Source organism: Mustela erminea, chromosome 2 (genome assembly GCF_009829155.1).
Source record: "Mustela erminea isolate mMusErm1 chromosome 2, mMusErm1.Pri, whole genome shotgun sequence".
Lineage (NCBI taxonomy): Eukaryota > Metazoa > Chordata > Mammalia > Carnivora > Mustelidae > Mustela > Mustela erminea.
The window spans coordinates 5,522,356-5,546,387 of NC_045615.1; the positions used below are offsets into that span (position 1 = coordinate 5,522,356).

Sequence of the window (24,032 nt, forward strand, 5' to 3'; positions counted from 1 at the left end):
GCACACACACACAAACACACTCCAGAACCAGAACTAAGGCCCACACTAACTTCCTTTCTCCTCCAACGAGATTCACAAGCTCTCAAAACCCAGGCTTTGGAGCGGGTCCCTCTCAGCTCAGCTCTCAATGGTCTTAGTGCTTTGCCCTTTCAGTGCAGTATCGCTTTCTTTGGGACACATGGTGTTCTTCATGTTCTCACAGACAGAATTCTAGAACATGCCTCCTGGCAAAGCAGCCAAGATAGAGTAGCATTGTCATGTTAGAAGAAAAGGTTTAGTTGGTCCAAGAGGTGAGGCGTGGTGGGAATATTTGCAGAAACTCAACCACCTGACTCCTTGGTCATTGTCAGCCACTCTCCCCTGGCTTTTGCAGACAGATCAGTGACTGCTTTGTTCTCCTCTTGTAACCCTCCTTTTGTTTTTTCCAAGATGTGGGAGAAGGCCATCAAACTGAGCAAAGAGCTGGCTGAGACCTATGAGAGCAAAGTATTTGACTACGAGGGCCTTGGCAACCTGCTGGTGAGTCCGGATCAGCATGGGGCAAGGGTCCGACAGTGGTGCCAAATTTGTGTTCATGAAAATGTTTTTCTACTTTTGAGATAGTCAAGATAAACCGTGTTCTTTATAGTGGGAAAGCAAACCTTGCTTGAAAGAAAAATGAAAAAAAGGCGAGGTCCTAAAGGTGTTATTATTATTCCTCTAAATTATCTCTGATAAAGGGCCCAGGATCCTTGCCTCCAGACCTCTCTCTCTTCCCTGTGCATTTTGAGACCCTCCGTATTCCTGACCCATCTCCTCTTCACCCTCTTGGTTACTCTGCCTCCTGTGAACACTGTCCATAGTTTAAGTATCTTCTGACATCTTCTGTCAGAATCACTCATTCTGTGGTCCCCATCCTCAGGGTCCTGCCAAATGAATGAACTGCCAATCTATGAGCCTTCTTTTTGTTTTTTGTTTTTTGTACGTGTGTGTGTGTTTTGTTATACACATCTTGGTATGTTGTTAAATGCTTCTGCTGGATCTTGAGTCTCAAATTTTGCCTCCCTCCTTCTCCCAAAATGTCACTGTGGTGCTTACACACATTACAGTTCCATGAACTTCTGTGCCATGCCTGGCCACCGGCACAGACCAACTATTTAAAAACAAAACAGCAAAACAAAAATAACACTCTGAATGTCCAGTGGTAGGCCAACACACATTACATTTGATAGTTTTTAGTAGTGGAATCACAAAAGGTCAAGTTACCTGTTGTTACATATAATACAGTTGACCTTTGCACAATGCAAGGAGGGGAGTTTAGGGGAACCAACCCCCAACACAGTTGAAAATCTGCATATAACTTTTGACTCCTCCAAAACTTAACTACTAATAGCCTATTGTTGACTATTGCTGACTAGAAGCCTTACTGATAACATAAACTGTTGATCAACACATATTTTGTATATGTATTATATACTGTTCTTACAATAAAGCAAGCTGGAGAAAAATGTCAAGAAATTTAAAGGAAGCGAATTCCCATACTATACTGTATTTACCAAAAATATCTGCATGTAAGTGGATTCATCCATTTTAAACACGTGTTGTTCAAGGGTCAAGTGTAGCTTCTTTGAGGGGATAGTCGTCACGATCCCTTTGAAAACGCTTGCCCGTATGTTGTACAGCTCCTGCTATCATCACACGCAGAAAATCGCTTCTTCATTTCCTTAACTAAGTGGAGCGATTAGTGATACACCGCGTTAACCCTGCTAAGAACGCGTGCTAGAAACCTTCACCTAAATTAACTAAGTAAATACTAAAGTGAGTAAATGGTCACGGGACCATTGTGAGAGGGGCCTAGGGACGTGCCCCGAAGGGTCTGGCTACCTATTTTGCTCTCTTTAAGGCTTACTCTCAGCTCTGGCCAGGAAACCTGTTCCCAAGGGAAGGATTAATGATAGCGCTGAGACCAGACACTGAAAAGCAGAACATCACCACCACCTTCTGGGCACTCGTAGCTGAACCAAGGACTTTAATCGAAACCACCTGTGTGAACCCGAAAGTTCTTTATCTTCTTTTCTCCTATATCTCTGTTTAAGTGCAGAATCTCAGATCTCCGCGAATCTCAGAAGGGGCTTTTTAACCTTTTAGGGGTCCTGAACCCTCTTCAGAAAACTGGTGAGAGCTAAACACTGCCTCCCTTTACAGAGGAATGCACACCGCGTGTGTCTTCCCGCAGGCAATTCCGGAGATTGCCAGACCGTCCAAGGCTCATTCACAGACCCAGGTCCAAACCCTTCCATCCAAGAAAGGGATAGCTTCTTGGCCCACAGGATATTTTCCAAAGACTATTCATTTGCCTGTTGGCTCATGGGAAACAACAAAGCAAATAGTCTGATCTTCCCCACCCCTCAATGGTGCCCTTGTAACTTCCCTGTGGAATGTCTTGTTTTGTTTTCCAGAAAAAAAGAGCCTCGTTTTATGAGAACATCATTAAAGCAATGAGGCCTCAGCCTGAATACTTTGCTGTTGGATACTACGGACAGGGCTTTCCTTCTTTCCTCCGGGTAAGAAACCTCAGGGTGGTCCTCCGAGCCATTAAGCCGTGCAGTCTGAAGGAGGGTCAGTCTTCATTTCTTCTCCAGATGGGCCTCATGTGTTAGCAGCTGGAGGCCCGCGTCCTCACTGTGGGAGGCCGGGGAGGGGAGCCACTTCCTGCGTGGCCCGCCTCTTCACCCCGCACCCCAGCCTCCGGTATTCTGGCAACTCCTTTGTAAAATGGCTTTTCCCACGTGGAATGAAAAAGGGAAAGAGAACCGTCACCTCCATGGGTCTGCTGCTGTGGGTCAGGCTGGAGAAAAGTGTGGATTGATGTATTTAGTTGTTTGTTTTATTTCCAGCCTGAGCTGGTTGGAAAGCAAATATCCCGAGGAAAAGAGTACAAAAGTTTCACAAAAATAAAAACAGGTGTTGTAATATTGAGAAGGACCATGTTATTCTTCCTTCTCTAAATTTTCTATAACGTGATACCGATTTTAAAATCTACAAAACAAATAAAATCTGATTTTTTTCCCCCACACACAAAAAAGGAAGTCTCTGTAGAGCTGGCTGTGTTTAAACATTTTATCCATTTTCCTTCCCCTGATTTAAGAAAAAGTGAGAAAAGAAGTACTTTACATTCCTCATCGTGCCCCAGGAGGAGGTAACTCATCCATTCAGTAACTATGTAGCAAGTGCCTGCTGTGTGCCAGGCACACATGAGGCAGATTCCAGTCAGATAAGGTCCTTACTCTCGGAATTCACAGCCTCACCGGTGTAACGGTAATTAAATAATCACGCCAACGAATGGAGATTGAAACTGACCAAGACGGGTAGTCTGTGCTCTAAGAAGTTGGTCAACCAGGGAGTAGTTACCAACTAACATAAAAACTTACGTTCACGGGAAAAAAAAAAAATTGCACATGATTGTTTAGTATTTATAATCACCAAAGACCGGATGCAGCTCACATGTCCCTCCACTGGTGAAGAGATAAATAACCTGTGGGATAGCTGTGCGATGGCATACAACTCGGTCATAATCTACACAAGCACGTGGATGAGTCTCGGATGCACTGTGCCGAGTAAAAGATCTTAGACCAGGAAGTCCACGTCCTCTTTGGTTTTATTTATATGGATCTGGCCGGACCGACACTGAACGGCAGGGGTGGAAAGTGGACGAGTGGTCGTCTCATAGCAGCGGGGGAGGGTTGGGCTTCAGAGGCACAGAGAAATTTTGGCTGGTGGTGAAACTGTTGTGTATCTTGACTGTGATCATGGTGATGTTTGTCAGAATTCAGAGAATTTACCCTAAAGATAGTAAATTTAAAGATAGATTTTACTATATGTAAATTACGTTTTGTTGGTTTTTTTTTTTTTTTTTTTAAGAGTTGGGAAAGACTTCCTAGGGAATTTCTGCTTCAGCTGCAGTATGAAAGGCGAGTTTGGAGTCTCAGAGATAAAGGTGGTAGGAAAAAGGCATTGCAGGCAGAGGAAGTGGTGGGCAAGCTCATGGCAATGCCTGGGAGTGGAAGTCCAGTCCAGCGGGAGCAGAGCATGTGGGGCTAGTAGGGAGCTGAGGCATGAAGTGTGGGGACAACATGCAAGACAGGCTGTGAGGTTGCTGTGGCTGTGTTGATGGCACCCAAGAGCAGGAGGGAGCCATTGCAGATTGTGTGTGTTAGCAAAGTCATCATCTGGCTGGTACGGACAAGGCTGGACGTGTACGGATAAGCCGCTTAGAGACTATTACAGATGTTGAGGGAAGGGAGGGCCGGACATCCTAGGCAAGTGGCTTTAGAGAAAAATGGAAAGATTTCGGATAATAAGGTAACAGTATTTGATGATTTTTCTTGGGACACGTGGGTGAGGAAGAATGGAAGTGGCAAGAATGGTTTCTAGATTTCTGGCTGCCTAACTGGAAGGACATGGAGCCATCCAGTAAGACAGCAGTACTGGAAAATAGAGTCACGGTAGAGAGATTCAATCCATTCATTGAATAAACATTTATTGAACTCCTGCTCTCTGCCTTGCTGTATTATAGGCATGGGGGCACACTCCAAATCAAGCCAAATCCTTGAAATTATGGAGCTTATATTCTAGTTTAGAGACCTACAAAAAGTAAGTGAAGCATTTAGTGTGTCCGATGGCCTAGGACAATGCCTCACCCCTTGTAGACACTCCATGTGTATCATGGAGAAAATGTCGGGGCGGGTGAAGAGAGAGGCAGGTAATGGGGATGGAGTTATACATTTAGGTGGAGTGAATAGGAAAAACATCAGTGAGAAAATGCCATTTAAGCAAAAACCTGAAAGAAGTGAGGTAGCAGTCAAGAGACGAGACGGGGGTCTAGGCAGTGAGGACAGCGGGTTCGAAAGTGTGAGGCCGGAAGAGCGTGAAGAAGAGGACAAGTCGAGAAGGGGGGGCAGGCGGCTTGGGGTCCCGGATCGCAGGTGGCCTTTCAGATCTTTATATGTTCTTCGTGAAAGTCTGGTTGGGGCCACACTCCACGTGAGGTAATGTGGGACATCCAGCAGATGGGAGTCGGCAAGTTCACGCACAGACCCAGAACTCAAAGGAACGTTCCAGACTGGATGTAAAACTGGTGGGTTGTTCGCGTGTGGAGGAGAGAGCGCAGGGAGAGAGGGTGGAGCACCAGGAGGAGAGGGTCTGGGAAGGAGCCTTGCAGTAGCTTCTAGACTGAGACTGGTGGTTAGTGTTGGTGCTCTAGTCCTCATAGGGCAGTGGTGGCTGCTGTGCATGTGTGGGTGACTGTGGTGTCCCACGAAATAGGGGATGTGAGCTGGAGACGGCACTGGTTTGAGCAAAGATTAGACTTTCAAGTTGAAAACGGGGGGGGTCTCCATCATCAGCTATTTTTTTTTTTTTAAGATTTTATTTATTTGACAGAGATCACAAGCAGGCAGAGAGGCAGGCGGGGGTGGTGGGGGGGGGAGGTGAAGCAGGCTCCCTGCTTAGCAGAGAGCCCAACATGGGGCTTAATCCCAGGACCCTGGGATCATGACCTGAGCCGAAGGCAGAGGCTTTAACCTACTCAGCCACTCAGGCGCCCCCAGCTATAGGATTTTGACCGAGTTACGTAGCCTCCAAGTTGTCTGATGTGTGAGTTAGAGAAATACCGCCCACATCCCAGAGCTGCTTCGGAATTAAATAAATAGCATGGAGGAGCGCTCTGTAAACTGTAAAGTGGTGTGTGGTTGTTAGGTATTGTCACTGTGTGCAGGAAAATATAAAAGCCTCTGCATGGTGTAGCCTCCGTGCCCTTCTGTGTTATGGGCCATTTCCCCAGACTCAGAATATCCAGACTCGAGTTGTCCTCTTCCCTCCCTGCCCCAGCCAGGCCTCCCTCCCTCCCCATTTTCGTCAGTGGCACCGCTGCTCCTCCTGCTCTGGGCCAGCAAGCTCAGAATCCTTGGAGATTCTCCCCCATCTTCTTTGCCCTCCGCCAGACACCAGGGTCAGACACCAGAAGGTTCTCCTCCTCCTGTTCAGTCCTGTTTGGGATTCCTACGGTTGGACACACACCCCGCTTTGCGTGGTTCTGTCATGTCACTCCCTCCTTCCAGAACCTCCAGTGGATTCCCCGGGCTTTGGGAACTGGTGCCTGCCTTTCAGTGTTCGGGCTCATCTTAGCTGATCTTCTGCTTCAGTCCCATACATTCTGCCCTGTGGCCCTGTCCTTCCTTTCAATCTTCCTGCTGGTTGCCCTCCCCTTCTCTTTCCCTCTCCTTACCGTGTCCATTCACCTGGGCACAGTCAATGCCATGTTTTCCTGGAAGTCCCTCTTTCAGTCTGTGCTAGCCTGTGCTTACCTTGTGCTTGTCTGCTTCCGTTCCCATTGTTGTCCACATCCTACGATTAGTGCTGCCTTACCCTCTGCTTCCTTACCGGCCACAGCTTTGCCCTAATGATGGAAATGCATAAAGATATTCATCTTTCCCACCTTGGAAAAATCTCATCATCTATTCCAGAAGACCTGGCAGTTTTTCCTGCCATCGGTGTTTATCCTACAAGGTCTATTGCCTTCCTGTTACTTACATCAACTATCATACTTTCTTGTTTTCTGTTTCTGCCCACCAGAAGGTGAGTTTTGTGAGAGTAGGTTCATCATTATATCCCTAGTGTCTTAGCATTATCTCCTGTTTGTCCAATACGTATTTGCTAGAGAAATGGACAGTTGATTTTAAAAAACATTTTCCAGGACAATATGGGCCCAAGGTTAAAAAGCAGATCCTGTATGGGCTGCCAATGCTGAGTACTCATCTGAGCGATGATCGGATGGCAGGAGCCTGTGAAGCATGGCTGCGTTTGAATTTGCGGGGGCAGCAGCACTCTGAGTCAAAGTACTCCCATGCCTGGAGCCTAGGAAATTTCTTTCTTAAAAAAAAAAAAAATCCAATTTCATTAATTTTAGTAAACAGAAAAGGAATGTAGATTAGAAGGGAGAGAATAGGATTCGGAGCAGTTGTGTTCTGTGAGCCTTTGACTTTGCTGTCCACAGGGATTTTCAGGATTGCCGAGGAACTGCTCTGAATTATTCCTGCTCCCTGTTAATGGAGAGTTGTTGTGTGGAGTCTCTTCCTAACTTTGCTCTTCTCCAAGTCAGCCCCAGTCCGAGTGCTGGTCCACAACCCAGATCATGATAAGACAAGGGCTTGTCTTGCTACGAAAAAAATCAACTAAATTCAGCGTTGTGCCTGGTGACATCATGGGTCTACATTAGGGCACAAGCTCATCTCCCTGTGGGTCGGTGCAGACCAATTACAGACCACGCTCTGGTACAGTGGTTGCTGCTGGGCGCATAGTAGGTGTTCAGTGAGAATTTCTGGCAGAATACCCTTAGGCCAGGGAGGGCTGTAGCTTCCTGAGCTACAGGATCCCCAGTCGCCCCTTCACTCTTAATATGTCATCAGTCCCCTTGCTGTCTCTGACCTGCAGAACAAAATCTTCATCTACCGGGGGAAGGAGTATGAGAGGCGAGAAGATTTCAGCCTGAGGTTGCTGACCCAGTTCCCCAATGCCGAGAAGATGACCAGCACCACGCCCCCGGGAGAGGACATCAAGTCGTCCCCAAAGCAGTGTATCCTCACCTTGGAGAGACGTGGCCCAGCCCAGCCACAGAAGCTCAGGGTCCAGTTCTGTCTCCGCACACGGATATGCCCTGCCCTCTGACCACTCACGTAACCTTCTGACTCAGTTTCCCATTCTGTGTAAAAGCTTTGGGACGCTGATGTCCTTAGCTTATGGTTATGAAGTAAAGGAGAGAGATGATAAGCAAATCTTGAATATGAAAGGATATGTTTTATAGCCGTATGGGGAGCTTGAGAAGGACTGTTCAGGATTCTGGATTCTGGAGAAAGATGTATAGCTTTTCTTTTGTAACATTCAGTGACTTACTGAATAACATTGAATAACTTAACTGAAAAATTACATGCTTTCTTAGAAAAAAGAACAAACACTAAGAGCTCTATAACAAAATTATCTTTAAAACTTTTTTCATGGGTTTTGTGCTAAAATAAAGATACTCCAACACTGAACACTATTCAAAGAGATGTAGATAAGCCAGAGCTGGTGTGACAGGGTAGATAAGAGAGCAAGCTCTGGAGCCAAGGTGCCTGGGTTCGAGTCTCAGCTCTGTCACTTACTTTGTCCCTTTGAGCAAGTTCCTTAATTTCTCTGTGCCTCAGTTTTCCCATCTGTAAAATGGGGATGATGATCGTCCTTCTCACAGAGTTCTTGTAAAGATTGAGTAAACATTTGTCAAATATTAGAACAGTGCCTGGTACATAATAAAAATTCAATATGTATTGGCCGTCATTATATGCATAGGTTGGTAAGTAACTATAGAAAGATTGACAATAATAATAACAGACCTATAGACAGGCACACCTTTAAGAGAAGAGCAGCCTGTTAATACATAGCAGATGCTTGGGAAGGAATGGTCTTCCAGGATAAATCCTTGTTTGGGTTACGTGGGTTCAGAAGACAGTGGAGATGTTTTCGTGGTGCGGGAATGACCAGGTCTTCAAGAACTAGATTTAGGATTTCCTGTCGCTGGGCCCTCAGTCCTTTCTGCCTGCCCTCGTGGCCTTTACCAAACGGCTTCCCTCCTCCAGGCCCTTGGTTTCTCATCCATGAGATGTGAGTCTCTTTTCCCCAAATACCCAGTAGCACTTCTGGGAGGCTCAAAGTCGGAAGGAGGTCATTTCTGTGAAAACGCTCTGTCTGCTAGATCAGGTAACACGCAGCCCGGTGATCCTCAGATTTTGTTATAGGTGAGACTCACCACGGAGAGGTTCTCATTCAGCCATTGGGAGTTCTTATCGTGCGTCCTGCGAGCGTCCATGTGGTTCTGGTGCCCGGGGTCGCGCACCACCCTGAGATGCTGGCAGTCACTCTTTTGTCCTCACCGAGGGCCTTCACCTCAACTTTAAATGCTCTAGATTTTGAAACAGTATATATGCACTGGCAAGGACAAAAAGAAGTCATTATTAAAATTATCAAGACAGTTCTTCCCCTGAGCTGGATTAGAATCCTGACTTCACCACGGACAGTTGTATGCTCTGGGTTTTCTCAGAACCTCAGAGTCTTCTTCTGTAGAAGGAGAGTCGTAACATCCACCTGTTGGTTGCTGTGTTCATTACAGGTGGGAGCACGTTAAGAACCTTATTCCGTGCCCAGCCTTGGCCCTCTGTGGACAAGCGATGGCCACAGACACCAGACCTTCCTATTGCACGGGCCCCGCAGTCGAGCTGTTTCCCAGGCGTCCTTGTCCGAAAGAAATGACTTAAAATTGTTTCGAATGCCTCTTCCCCTGATAGTTTCCTTGTGGCAGGGTTGCTTGCCAGGGGTCTGACCAAAAAATGTCCTAGGATTGTAACTTAATCAGGCATTTTCATAATACATCAGGGAATGCTGTTTTCAGTACAGTGCTGGCATTCGGGGAAAAGGAGTGATTCAGGCAGGTATCGTTTCCATCCTCAAAGCAGGAGGAATGGGTGGTGCTTTCTGCCTGGGACACCTTCATGGCCTGGCCCCTTGTCCTTCCTTAACGAGTTTCTCAGACATGCAGTGTTTCACTGTGAAGCCAGTGATGAGCCTGCCACCCAGCTACAAGGACAAACCAGTTCCGGAGCAGATCTTAAAGTAAGTGGGGCTTGGGGGGGGGTGCCTCTTTTAAAAAACATTATCTTGGGGTGCCTTGGTAGCTTAGTGGGTCAAGCTGCTGCCTTCGGCTCAGGTCGTGATCCTGGGGTCCTGGGATCGAATCCTGCGTTGGGCTCCTTGCTCGGCAGGGAGCCTGCTTCTCTCTCTGCCTCTCCCTGCCACCCTGCTTGCTCTGTCTCTCTCTCTCTGAGACAAATAAATAAATAAAAATCTTTAAAAAACATTTTCTCTCTAACGCACTTTATCTAGAAGTATATCAGAATCCAAGCTTTGGGGCTCTGGGGTGGCTTAGTCAGTGAAGCATCCAACTCTGGATTTCAGCTCAGATCATGATCTCAGGGTCATGAGATCGAGCCCCACTAGCAGAATTCACCTGATTCCCCTTCCTCACCCCCCAGCTCATGTCCACACTCTAAATGAATAAATAAATGAATGAATGAATGAATAAAATCTTTAAAACCAAAGCCTTAAACTCATGTGGAAGACCTTCTGTTGCTTCAGCCCTTTGGGGTTGCTATAGCAGGACCCCACAGACTAGTTGGCTTAGAAACAACACATTTATTTCTCACAGTTCTGGAGGCCAGGGAAGTCCAAGGTCAGGTGGCAGCAGATCTGGTGTCTGGTGAGGACCTGGCTCCTGATTCACAGACACTTCTCACTGTGTCCTCACACGCAGAAAGGGTGACAGAGCTCTCTCGGGTCTATTTTATAAAGGCACTCATCCCATTCATGAGGGCCCCACCCTTGTGACCTCTGCACCTGCCACAGACACAACTTCCCTGATCCCATCACACTGGGGGACAGGATTTCCATATTTGGCATTCAGACCACAGTAGCCCTTTATTGTATTTTCAGTGTAAAGTAAGAGCTTTGTGACTCAAAAGGGATTTGGGAGCCTTGTGGGTCTTTTTTAGGCAGACAGGGAAATCAGGAATTTCACTGTGAGACGTCAGAGCTCCTCGATCTTCCTTCTGCTCAGAAGCACTCACTGAGGAGTGGCTGACTTCACCTTGCCTGGTGGGCTGGGGTCCCCAGTGATCGAAGGCCTCATTTCTTTTTTCCTGAGCAGCTAAAATGCTAGTAGGATTGATACAATTGGGATTAAAAAAACACAAATGAAATCACAAACATGGATTATAAATACATAGACCTTTTTAGGTAGTGAGCTGTGGAATGGATTTATAAATAAGAAAAATGAGCAATAAAATCAAATTGTGCACCTCCTCCAGCCTTCTCTGTGGAGACAGTTCGGAGGTCGCTTAGTGGCTAAGACTCAGGCTGTTCAAGAGGTGGCCCAGGGTTTTATTGAAATCTGACCGAGGACTGCCCATTCTAAGAGACCAGCTACAGCACGGTGGCCATGTCTTTCTCCAGCTACTACAGAGCCAATGAAGTGCAGCAGTTCAGATATTCCAGGCCATTCCGGAAAGGAGAGAAGGATCCAGACAATGAATTTGCTGTGAGTCCACCCCCTTTGCCCTCTAAAACAAGGTAAAGTAGGCTTTCCAACTAACCAGTGCAGATCACAGAAACAATGGCAGCCGTAGGGACACAGGACAGAGGTGCTGCGCACTTCCCACCAGAGAGCAGCCGGTCTCAGTGGAGAACTCGAGACTGGAGACCCTCCCCCCAAGACTGGGCTCTGCTCTTCACTCCAGGGTTGCTGCTGAGCTTCACATGTACCCTCTAGGGGGTGAGAGGGCCCAAGCAGATGATCCCTTGCAGTTTTAAACCTCCAGCATCCTCAAACTAATAGCCCGTTTACCAAGGAAGCATTTGGAAATAGAATCTCCCTGACCTCAACCAGGGAGCATTGCCGAGTTGCCTGGGAACTGACATTTCCGATTTTCCTTCCTTCCACCAGACCATGTGGATCGAAAGGACCACGTATACAACTGCGTACACATTTCCTGGGATTCTCAAGTGGTTTGAAGTCAAACAAATTTCAACGGTGAGTCATTTGAAATGGGAACTCAGAAAATTCTTTGTGTCTCTAGATATAATAAGAGCCTTTGTTAAGCCCTCCTCCAGTTCTCACTAGCTTGGCCAGCCTCCTCTGGCCAATTTTGTTTTCCAAAAGAGAAATAAAAGCCATGCTTGTCTAATAGAACTCCTTTGTGTAACTGATGTTACAACACCAACCCTAAAGGTTACTCACAGTCAATGACTCTTTTATGAGCAAATGAATCTCGTCTCCTCATGATCCTGCCAGTACACCAAACCATTTTCGGAATGTCTCCTTTGAGTGTGCTGTCAGTCACATTCTCTCCCAGAACGTTTCCTCTTCTTTCATTCGTGGCTAATCACATCACCCGTCATCCCAGATAATTCCTTCTCCGTCCTTCCCCAAAGCTGCCCCTTTTACCTTTTTAATAGTTATTAAATCTGTTTTCTTTATTTCCAGATCTCCTATTACTATACCCCATTTTAGTACCTCATTCATCTCCGGTGGATGCCACGGAAAAAGCCCCTTCATTGGCCGCCTGCCTTGGCCTTCACAGGCCTGTTTTCCTCACAGTTCCACAGAGAGTTTCACAGTGGAAAAATGACCATCTTCTTATGCTTAGAACCTTGCCGTGGCTCCCCAGTACCCAGAGCATAAAGCCCTTGTTCCTTAGCAGGTTCATACAAAATCCTTGTGACTCAGCTCCGCCACCCCATTTCCTATGGAATCTTCTAGAACTAAACTCATTCCATGTTATTTCAACCCTCCGTGACAGTGGGGCATTTTTTTGCCCGAAATGCTACTTCTCAACCTAACTACCTCCCATCGAAATTCATTTTAGTAACAGCTTCACCTGGAAGCCATGTCTGAAGCTCCCAAGGAGAGTTAGATTACCTTTCCTCGTGCCTCGCTGCAACCTGGGCTTATTTCTAACAAGTTGCTCCCGTGCGTATGTGTCTTGAGACCCCACTATAAAACCGTAGGCTCCTCCCAACCACGAATTATATCCTAGTCACTTTTGTGACTGTGGAGCATAGCACAGTACTTGGCAGGTAACACACTTTAATGAAATAGGTCTTGAACAGATCTGAACTGAAATCTGATGTGTTCCATACCCACTAGTAATAAGTTGTTACTTTTCAAGTACAAGTATGATTTTCTTGGACAGAGACTTTTGGCATCAAGACTGCAGTAGGCAGTCATGCTGGCTGGCAATGGGTAAAATGAAGAAGGCGATTTTTCTTGAAACCTGGCTTTGAAGACGTTTCCACAGGAGTCGCTCTTTTCTGAATCTGTATTGAATCTTCTTTATTTTCATCCAAAATTCAACTTGAATATTCGAGTATATCCTCTTATTTCTGACTTCTTTGAACCACACAACCCATACTAAGGTGACTTATGTATGGTCTGAATGTATGGCTTCCAAAACCATTTTCCTTTTCTCATGGAAGAAGCATCAGGCCTCTTGCCAAGAAACATTCTGGGAGCTGCAGAACTATCTGGGATCAGATAACCTGTTATTCTCTTGTCATTGAGCTTCTAAAAAATCTCCGAGGAAGCTCTGCCTAGAAATCATCATTACGACAGCTCCAATTTTTTTTCTTTTTTTTTTTCAAAATTTCTATAGACCCTTGGTACCAAGAAAGAATCACTGTGAGAGGTATAATTTTGGGGTCACCCTTGTACTTCCTAAGGAGATTTTAAGTCGCTTATTTTGCAACTTAGCAAAACAATTTTCAGTAAGTATGGTATCCAAATAAATATAACCTTGACAAGCAAAACTTCACTCTTTTATAGCTTGGTGAGAATTTTATACCTTTTAAAAGAGAATGCTTATAATTTTCTTTCCGTCTTTCCTGTGAGCTCACAAAATGCCCTTCCTCTTCCTTGTCTTCTGTCGCAGGAGGAAATCAGTCCCCTGGAGAATGCCATAGAAACCATGGAGCTCACCAATGAGAAGATCAGCAACTGTGTTCAGCAGCATGCCTGGGACCGAGCCCTCTCTGTGCATCCCCTCTCCATGCTGCTCAGTGGCATCGTAGACCCGGCTGTCATGGGGGGCTACTCCAACTATGAAAAGGTGAATCCCGTGTGTCTCCATTGCCTCGCCAGTGATTTCATTTCTTATAGCTTCTCTGAGACATTTTTTCACTCTGCCCCCTTTACAAATGGGCAAATGAAGTTAATGAAAAGCATGTCCTTGACCTCACACCTCCTAGAGACCCTCAGCAGCCCAGACAGAGTCAGGTCACAGACAGGGTCAGGTCACAGCCCGGTAAGGAGTCACTGAGAGATCAGTCTCATATACCTCATCTGGTTGGTTTACCCGCTCTTCCCTCTCCCACTTCCTCTCTCCTCTGAGAGGTGGAGAGCGTACAGGTGGGCCCAGAACTGAGGGTGCTCCGGAGGTGAAGAAGCGTCTAGGAGAGGCCAAGCTGCATTCTAGTTAAAATGAGCTGCTAGAAACGCCCACCCCTACTTGGTGCGCTGTAGGTTGTTTGGACAAACGCTGGCCCTGGCTGCACAGTGACATTAGTTCAACAAAGGGTCGTATCTTTTCTTCTGGAAAAACAGGAAAAGAGTGCTCACCAGATGCGAATCCATTGCTTAGGGTTTGGATGTAGCATCATTTAAAATGGAGGTAATGGCGGGGGGGCACCTGGGTGGCTCAGCCAGTGAAGCGTCTGCCTTCAGCTCAGGCCGTGATCACCGCGTCCTGGGATCGATCGGGTTCCCTGCTGAGCAGGGAGTGAGCTTTTCTCTCTCACTCACTCTCCCTCTGTGGTCTCCCTCCTTCTCTTTCTCTCTCTCTCAAATAAATAAGGTTTATTTAAAGGTTTTAGAAAAATAAAACCTTTAAAAAAATAAAAATAAAATGGAAGTAATGTATACAGTAGGTAATATTCAGTTAAGTGCAGTTAATTGAGGCGGGAGTTTTCATTGTTCAGCTGTTTTCAGTGGCTAAGTAATTTTGGAGTCTTCTTGCTGAATCTAAATCAACATTTGGCTGCTGCACCCTGTGGGGTAGCCTGGAGAGAGTGAAAATGAAGGAGGTAGGCAGGAGGGGTGAGTGGACATTCAATGGGCCGATTCTCTTATTCCCATTTGTACACCAAGGCCCAAGAAGACCAGGGGCACTAGAATCAGCCATGCCAGCGACCCATTCCTGCTTCCCACTGGCCGCTGTGTGCCCTTGGGTGAGATACTTCACCTCTCTGAGCGCCAGGCTTCATACCTGAAAAAACTGAGGAAAGTACCTAGCACACAGGGGTGGCTGGTAGCTGAGGAAAGCATTATTTGTGGAGGGGCCATCACGGAAAGCTTGCCATTTAGCTGAGCCTTGCTGAGGATGGGTTTTCTTCTCCCTCCTCTTCTCTTGGAGCCAAACACAACTGAGCAGGGCACCCAGTGCTCTGTGACTGCTGCTGTAACCATTTTTCCAACAACCATTGTACCTTCTTCAGGCTTATGACCCTCAGCGCCTGGGCAAAGAGTCCACTGGAGGCCACGTCTAATATGCCCATGCCAAGTGTCAGTAATAATCTCCAGTGTCATCACAAAATTCAGTGCAAAACTAGGCTCCAGAATATAATACTTTTTTGCATTGTAATAATTTTGGTGTGTGTTTTTTCATATGATCTAAGCTATCTCGTACTAGTTTTCGTGTGTTTTTCCAAGTGTATTTTTTCTTTCTCTTTTTCTTTCTTTCTTTCTTTCTTTCTTTCTTTCTTTCTTTTTTTTTTTTACAGAATACCCCTTAACTCAAATTCAGATATGTCAATATCTGTGAATAGTATGTAATTTCATATGAAGGTTTCCCAATGTCATTGTCTTCTTACTGAAATTTTTTGAAAAGGGAAAGTAGGGTATGTAAACTAATAAATTTCAAGACCTTTAGCTTAAGATAGTAGTTTTTACCTTTTTTTTTTAAGATTTTATTTATTTATTTGACAGAGATCACAAGTAGGCAGAGAGACAGGCAGAGAGAGGAGGAAGCAGGCTCCCTGCTGAGCAGAGAGCCGGATGCGATGTGGGGCTCAATCCCAGGACTCGGAGATCATGCCTAAGCCGAAGGCAGAGGCTTTAACCCACTGAGCCACCCAGGTACCCCAGTAGTTTTTACTTTTAATTAACATGTATGAGTTTGTGTATTTCTAAACATAAGAGAAAGGTAAACTCATTGATCACCAATGTTCCCCAGTGCAATTAATTGGGGAATTCATCATCACCTACCTATATCAGTGACCTGTCTTTAAATCATGGCCCAGCCGGGTGGCTCAGTTGGTTAAAACCTCTGCCTTCGGCTTAAGTCATGATCCCAGAGTCCTGGAATGGAGTCCTGCCTCGGGCTCTCTGCTCAGCAGGGAGCCTGCTTCCCCCGCTCTCTCTCTCTCTCTGCCAGCCTCTCTGCCTACTTGTGATCTCTGTCAAATAAATAAGTAAAATCTTTAAAAAATTAAAAATCATGGCCCGAGTGACAGGAACCCAAGAACTGGTTGCTGTAATTCATCAGCCTCTTTCCGTTACAAGGCAGGACCCTCCTAAAAAAATTGTATTTCAGAGCACTTAGCTCCTCTGTTTCTTGACTAAACCAATGTTTTGGGAATTTCAGTGCATTTTACTTTACATCAAAAACATTTTTTAACTTTTGAAGATTTAAACTGCTTATATTTGGAAGGTAAAGGCAGATGGAGGTTTACGCATAGGACTTTTCCCCTCATTTCTCTCTAACCCTCAGTCTGGCCGGAGGAAGCGCTGTCCGGATGTGCTGTCCTGCTTCCTGTTTGTGAAATTCGGCCCGCAGGCCCGCATGAATTCGTGTCCCTCCTCGTGTTCATTCACTGGGGCTTCCAGAACAAAGGCACACACAGGGTAGCTGAAAACAGTGGAAATAGATTGCCTCACAGTCCCGGAGCCCAGGGGCCTGAAATCCAGGTGTCGGCAGGGTCGATTTCCTCAGCGGGCTGTGAGGAAGGATCTGGTCCTGCCTCTCTCCCAATTTCCAAGGGGTTGCTGCAACCTTTGGTGCATATTCCTAGACCGTGTTCTCCTTGTGCCTCTTCACAGTGTGTTCTCCCTGTGTCTGAACTTCCCCTTTCTATAAGGACTTCAAATATACTGAATCGGACACCTGGGTGGCTCAGTAGGTTAAACATCTGCCTTTGGCTCAGGTTGTGATTCCAGGGTCCTGGGACTGAGCCCGGAGCCCTATGTTGGGCTCCCTGCTGAGCCTGCTTCTCCCTCTCCCTCTGCCCCTCCCCCCAACTCACGCTCACTCCCTGGCTTTGAAATGAATAGATAAATCTTTTAAAAATACATTTATAACACATTTTCACATCAATATCTCATGTTGTCCTCAAAACAGTCTTTTGGATAAATGAGTAATAAGAAAGCCATCTTTACTTAATACAGGAAAAAAATGTGATACAGCCTATAACAGATGATAGAGCAGGAAAACTTGTCCATATACAGCCTGCTGATTTTTTGCTTTTTCCTTATTATAATATCTGTACACTTAATCTAATAAATAACCTTTAGATACTGTCAGTGGCCTTAGTCCTTTGAGAAAGTTACTTCACTGAATGTCATGAGTTAATTGGTTTAGGGTGGGTGTGGGTGTGTGTGTGTGTGTATGTATGTGTGAGTGGTGGTTGTGGAGAAGGTACTGTGATTAGGCATTGCACGGTTCCAGAAAGACCACAAAATAGCACAGACCTTTAGAATTGTTCACGGTGGCATAAGGGCTGTCTAGGAAAGGGGTGAGTATTCACTTAGTCATTCCAGGTTTAGCAGAGGGAACAGAATACATTTTTCACCCTTTCAGGCTCCCCTCTCTTCCCTCGAGGGTCAGTACACAGATAGGAACATGTTCTAATTAACACTTGCATGTGCTCCCCTTTTAGGCTTTTTTTACAGAAAAGTACTTGCAGGAGCATCCCGAAGACCAGGAGAAGATTGAGCTGCTGAAGCGACTGATAGCGCTGCAGGTGGGCGTCCTGGGAGGGGTGCAGCCAGACAGGCTTCCACAGCCCAATGCCAGCATATTCTCTTGGGCTTAAATCCACAAGCCTACTTTTAGGGTGTTTTGTTTTGTTCTGTTTTGTAACCTTTGGAATCACAGTCTGTCTCATTGTTTGGCCGAGTGACCCTGGGAATAGCATCCTGTTAGACTCTGCATGCCAAGAGGGACCTTCCTAGAGAAGAGACTTGAGTCCCCAAATCAGATCCAGCCAAGACATGTTGGCCTCAGTCTCTCTCTCTCTCTCTCGCTACTTCAGTGAACAGTGGGACAAAAGGCAGCCGTCCAATTCAGCCTCAGCTTTAAAACTAGCAACTGCTCAGTCACAGAGAAGCCCCCGGGCTCAGGTCTTGGCTGGCAGCACTTCCCCAGTTTAGGGCCTGCTTGCCTCCTGTGTATTTCTCTGCGTCCTTGACCCAAGGGCGTCCAGTGCGCCCGCCCCTCACGGAGAAGTAACATTCTCACGTGGTATGTGCTGTGTCTGCCAGTTTACCTGTCTCCCCCACCCATCCTTCCCCAGCCTCCACATCTGAAGGATCCCTCTTCCTAAACCGTATTTCCTTCCTGCCACACCCTTTTCTCCAGATGCCTCTGTTGACGGAGGGGATCCGCATCCATGGGGAGAAGCTCACAGAGCAGCTAAAGCCGCTGCATGACCGCTTGTCTTCTTGTTTCCGGGAACTCAAGGAGAAAGTGGAGAAGCTCTACGGTGTTATAACCCTGGTAGGCTCTAAGTGGTCGGCTGGCTTTTCCGGTCTCTTTGACTTTTTTTTATATTGAGGAGTTTTTCATGAATCAGAATAACAGAGGCAGGGCATGGAAATGCTGGGGGCGGGGAGGAGAGGGCATGGCGCGCTTTCGGTGACCTTCTGACGCTGACATGCTGCATAGGTGTTCTTGGACTTGAGTGACTATCCAAACCATCTGGAAGGTTTGTGAAAACACGGATTGGTGGGCCCCAGCTCCAGAGTTGCTGATAGGAACTCTGGTGGCCTGAGGGTTGGCCTTTCTTACATGCTCTGGGGAGCCAGGGCGGGGATGTGCTGAGGCCGCTGCTCTGGGCCCTCAGTGCGTGCGTGCTACTCTGCTAGCAGCTGGGGCGTTCCTGCTCCCAGACCCGGTTATTCCTGTCCTGTCTGGCCCAGTTCTGTGTTTTTCCTAGTCTTTATTTTTCATTTTGATAAGACGTTTCCACCATTGACACCTTTGAAGGGGAGAAAGAATGGCGGTGAAGTGCGTTTCACAATGCATGTATAGCTGATTTCATCATTTTTCCTAACAGTTCCAACACATTTCTCCCAGTGACGGTTGTCTCTTTCCTGAGAGGTTGGATGGGTTGGTGCATGCGCTTCGTGACCTTTTCTCTCTGGGCGCCTGGCTGGCTCAGTTGTAAGAGCATGCAACTCTTGATTTTGAGGTCCTGAGTTCGAGCCACATTGGGTATAAAATATGCCCACGTTAATAAAAAGTAACCCTTTCTCTCCAACAGTGGATTGAATGTTTGGATCCAGCTTCATTTTTCATTTTTCTTTTTTTTTTTTTTTTAAGACTTATTTATTTGAGAGAGAGCACACACATGTGTGCATGCATGGGGAGAGGCAGAGGGAGAGGCAGAGGGAGAGGGAGAGAGCAAGAGAAGCAGACTCCCCACTGAGTGCAAAGCGTGAGACAGGGCTGGGGTCCATGACCCTAAGGGCGTGACCTGAGCCAAAACCAAGGGTCAGATGCTGAACTGACTGCACCCCTCCAGGTGCCCCATTTCTGCTCTTTTTAATAGGAGTTCACCTTGCTTTCTAGCTGTCTCACTCTTGAATCCCTGATTTTCAAATTCTTTCTTTGGACCAAAGCCCTGAATTTCCTTTCATGTCCTCCTGCCCCCCATCCCACACCTCCATCTTCACTCCCTTTGCCTCCAGAGTATCTTTGTGATCATTGCTTCTAACCAGGTCCTCAGGCATGTCTAACCTCCTGACCTACTGCCAATTAAGAGCTTTTTCCAAGGAACATTTGTCTCTACACAGTTCCTGATGGAAAGACTGTGATGTTCACCTAATGACTGGTTTTTATGAGATCCAGGCCAGTGTTTCCATGTAGATTTGGTACGGTGGCCTACTGGGGCAGTCTTGTGGAGACATGTCTAATGAAAGTAGATCGCTGTTCCTTTACTTCTTAAGATTTAACATTCACTTCTTAAGCATCAGGTCTATAGTTTGAATCTAAAGCTTTCTATTCAGCAGCATTCTGGGTTTTTTAGTGGCTGAAAGAAGCTAAAGTGGAGAAGCAGACCGAGGGTTTTGCAGTTCTGTTGGGGGTGATGAACAGCTTGCTTTTCCTCTCTTATGTGACTGGCTGCAAATTAGGGGGAATTTTTCTCTAGTCTTAACAAGGTAGGCTTAGCCTAGCTGTGTTCATAATTAAGAACAGTAGGAGTTGCAGTATTTAACAAGTGAGGCAGCAGTGGGTACCCGCCAGTACAAACAGCACCGGCCACAAGTGGAGGGGACGTGAGCCAGTGTATGGGCCAAGTCCCAGGCCAGCTCACCGTGAGATACCGTGTGTCCTTCAGCCGCCCACCTTGACTGAGAGGAAGCAGAGCCGCACGGGGTCTATCGTACTACCCTACATCATGTCATCCACGCTGCGGAGATTGTCCATCACCTCAGTGACTTCCTCGGTCATTTCCACCTCTTCTAACTCATCCGATAATGCTCCTTCCAGACCAGGATCTGATGGGTAAGGGTTCAATTTTTAATTGCTGGGAAGAGGGGAGGGCAGGTTGTCTCCTTACTACCCTTTGCCTTGTGTCACCAAAGGAGCCTTGATTCATGTGGACACATCACCCTCATAAGGGCAGTGATTCAGAATATGTGATGCTTATTCTCTGGATCATTCTCATTGTCTTCCTCATGAGGAATATCATGATTTACATAATAATAATAGTTATGACAGATGGGATCATAATCCCCCATCATCCTGTCACATCCTGTCACCCACCCTCTCACGTCTGATTTTTTTAATCTGAATTGATTTTCAAAAGTAATTTTAAAATTTATACTTATTCTGTAAATAGGTAATATAATTACATGATACAAAATTCTGAGATACAAAAGAGATCACTCATGAAAAATGACCCATTATTGGTCCTTGACTCCTACCTTACCAGCATCCCTCTGTGGAGGCAAACGATGTTAGCCTTCAGGTTCTTGGTGCCTTTCCAACAGCTCTTCATACATACGCAAGCAATACCTAAATATATATTCTTCCTCACACTTTCTTTTTTGTATGAATGGAAACGTAATAATACTTTAGCTTGCTTTTTTTACTTACTATGTCTTGAAAATCATTCCACTTCAGAATGTCAAGAGCCTCCTCTTTCCTTTGAGCCGCAGACATCTTGTGATATGGCCGCGCCCTGACACGTTCCACGGTTGCCTATTGGTGGATGTTTAGTTGACGTCAGCCTTTAGCTGTCACAGCAGGGTGGCAGGACAGAAGCTTAAAAACAACGTGTTCTGTAAATATACAAGTATATCCATATGAGGAAAATTCCAGAAGTGAAATTGCTTTGTCGAACATTTATAGTTGCAGTGTTCAAAATTATTCCTAGACTGACTTCTGTAGACATTATACCAATTTAGAGTCCTGTCAGCAACATAGAAGGGTTCCTCATCACCCGCACACCCCAAATTGTGCATTATCAGCCTTTTTAATTTTCGCCAGTCTGATAGGTGGAGAGTATTTTCGTGGTATAGGGTTTCATTTTGGTTTGGTTTTATTTCTCTTGTTTTGTGTGAATCTGAGCTTCTTTGCATTCTTTAGTAGCTGTTTGTATTTTATGTTCTGCAAACTATGGTGAAGTATTTTGGGTACATGTTTCTGCTGGGTTTGCTCTGTCTGTAATATTAGTTGAAATACATCCTCCAGTTTCTCCTCTGTCTTTTGACTTTGCTTCTCATTTTTCATTTAGTTCTGCTGATTTTTTTTTAATGCAGTCCAATAAATTAATGCTGTATTTCATGACTTCTGGATTTTATATTATGATTAAAGGCCTTCCCTACTCTAAGGCTGCAAATAACTAATTTTAGAGTTTCACTATTCACCACTAAATCTGATTCTTTGAAATTTATGAGTATAAAATGTGAGGTATAAAGTCAACTTTTTTTTTTAGCCACATAACTACTCAGTTTTCCCTGTAACATTTAGTGAGCAAACCATCTTTTCTCTACTGATTTGAAATGTCAGCCTCATTATAAAATCAAGTTCCTGTATGTCTATAATCTATTTGCAGACTCCCTGCGCCCCACCATTTCTTTGATCTCCCTGGGTGTTCATGCACTAGTGCTCTGTGGTTTTTAACTACTGTAGATTTTAAAGGCTTTTCTTTCTTAGTTATCCTTTTCAGAATTTATCTGGCTACTATTACTCATTGCTCACTTGTGGATTCACTTGTCTGGAATCTTACTGCTGTTTTTACTGGGATCATGTGAAACTTCTGGACTAACTTTGGGAGGACTGATGGCTTTTTTATGTCGAAACTTTTTTGCCAAAAACATGGGCTGCCTTCTCATGTGTTCAAATTTAAGATATTTTAAAGGACTGAATTTGTAGTTGTGTTCTTCCTGTTTAAAAATACTATTTGAAAACAGTATTTTGCTAATAAATACTTAATCTGTATACACGTAGAAATTTTTCAAAGTACTAGAAACTTAAAAGAAAGATACTTATCACATCACTCAGAAGTAACCACTGTTAAGGTTTAGTGATAGAATAAGAAAAGCATATATACATTTTATAGAATTGGAAAAGCGTCATAGGTACCATTTTGTGACCTGCTATTTAATTTAATATACACGATGAATATTTGTTTTTCTTTAGAGAGAGGTCGAGTGTGAGCAGGGGAGGGACAGAGGGAGAGAGAGAATCCTCAAGCAGACTTCCCACCGAGTGCAGAGCCCTGTGCAGGTCTCTGTCTCACGCCCCTGCGATCATGACCTGAGCTGAAATCAAGTTGACACTTAACCAACTGAGCCACCCAGGTGCCCTAATTATCATTTGTGATGGCTATTTATATACCATTGCATCCTACGAATGTGCCATAATTAAGCCTTCTCTTACTATCGAATATTTAAGCCATATCATTATTTCTGGACAGGTAATCATCAAAGTTCATTATGAATTTCATATGAAATCATTTAGCTTCTCTCAATATAAAATGCAGTTTTAAGAATTGTACTGCGCGTATGTGTACAGATAGCTTTCCAGTTACTTAGGATACATTCTCATATCCTTTCTTGAGCTCTTTTGGTTAAGACCAGGTATAGGATACATTTTCTAGAAGCATGCATTCCATAGTCAGAGGACGAAATTCATTACAGTTCTGATGTCAAACAGTCCACAATATGCAGTGCCACGTGCAATAGGAGGACTGGGTATTTGCACTATTTTTAATCCTTAGCATAATAAATATTAGATAGTCCTTAGTTCACTTATTTTTCTCTTTTTATTTTTTATTTCTTATTAAGAGATCCTACCTACTCTATGGAAAGCATAAAAGTTCTGTTCAGTAAGACTCTTCTTAAATCAGTGGTCTCATTCAAAAAAAGAAAAGGTTTGACACAGCTGTTGAGCATTAGGGCACCATGATTGCTGACAGGGCAGTAAGCAGAGAACCGGTGAGCGGGGCCCTCTTCATACCGCGACCCCGGCAAGGTGGGTTATTGACCTTGCCCAAATTTCCTCAGTGAGTAAGAAGCCATTGATACTATTTCCTAACGTTATTTAAGATGTTTCTTTAAGGCATCTGAAACTGATTACCAACTAATGACCCCGAGCCTCCCATTCCCAGTGTCATGTCACAATATTCATGAATACTTTCATGATGATCATTAGGGGTGCCATCGGTTAAGGGCCAGTTCTTTATCAGAGGGAAGCAGAACATATCCATCCTATCTGGCAAATGGTAGACTAAGGCACAGAAAGAGAATTACTTTTTAAAACACAGCTCTTTGTGTTAGGAGAAACCAGAAGGCCAACTAAGTAGAACACCAGCAAAGTTGGGGCCCCAGAACAAAATTGTTTAGAAAAAAACTAATCTTTGGTATTTCAGGAAAATCACTGAAGTAATCATTGTAAGAAAAAAATGACACGACCCTGGGGGAACCACATTGTAGTCACTATAGTTCAGTTTGATTCCTAATTAGGCCCTAGTGAAACTCACATCTTTGACAGGCAACCTGGTGACCCACAGCCTTCATTTGTAGTCTCCGAGGCAAAGTCATAATTGATTCCATAGAATCTGGGGTGGTTGTTTTCTTTCTCCCTGACCAATTAGTGTTTGAGGTGATCTTGTTTGTTTGTCTGATTTGGCTT

The 24,032-nt window shown here is 45.1% G+C and overlaps 1 protein-coding gene across 5 annotated transcripts in view; it reads left to right on the forward strand.

The window, feature by feature from the left end:
• Positions 1–24,032, forward strand: part of DOCK5 (dedicator of cytokinesis 5) — a 211,331-nt gene that overhangs the window by 179,160 nt on the left and 8,139 nt on the right. For 4 of the 5 annotated variants that reach the window (XM_032332193.1, XM_032332194.1, XM_032332195.1 and 1 more), the window contains 10 exons: positions 430–519; positions 2,439–2,543; positions 7,471–7,612; positions 9,597–9,678; positions 11,074–11,158; positions 11,564–11,650; positions 13,548–13,724; positions 17,548–17,631; positions 18,249–18,386; positions 20,230–20,396. In XM_032332193.1, coding sequence (XP_032188084.1) covers positions 430–519; positions 2,439–2,543; positions 7,471–7,612; positions 9,597–9,678; positions 11,074–11,158; positions 11,564–11,650; positions 13,548–13,724; positions 17,548–17,631; positions 18,249–18,386; positions 20,230–20,396 — 1,157 coding nt within the window. Of the gene's footprint in view, positions 1–429; positions 520–2,438; positions 2,544–7,470; positions 7,613–9,596; positions 9,679–11,073; positions 11,159–11,563; positions 11,651–13,547; positions 13,725–14,218; positions 14,341–17,547; positions 17,632–18,248; positions 18,387–20,229; positions 20,397–24,032 lie in introns of those variants that run through there. The other variant, XM_032332197.1, reaches the window with a different exon arrangement.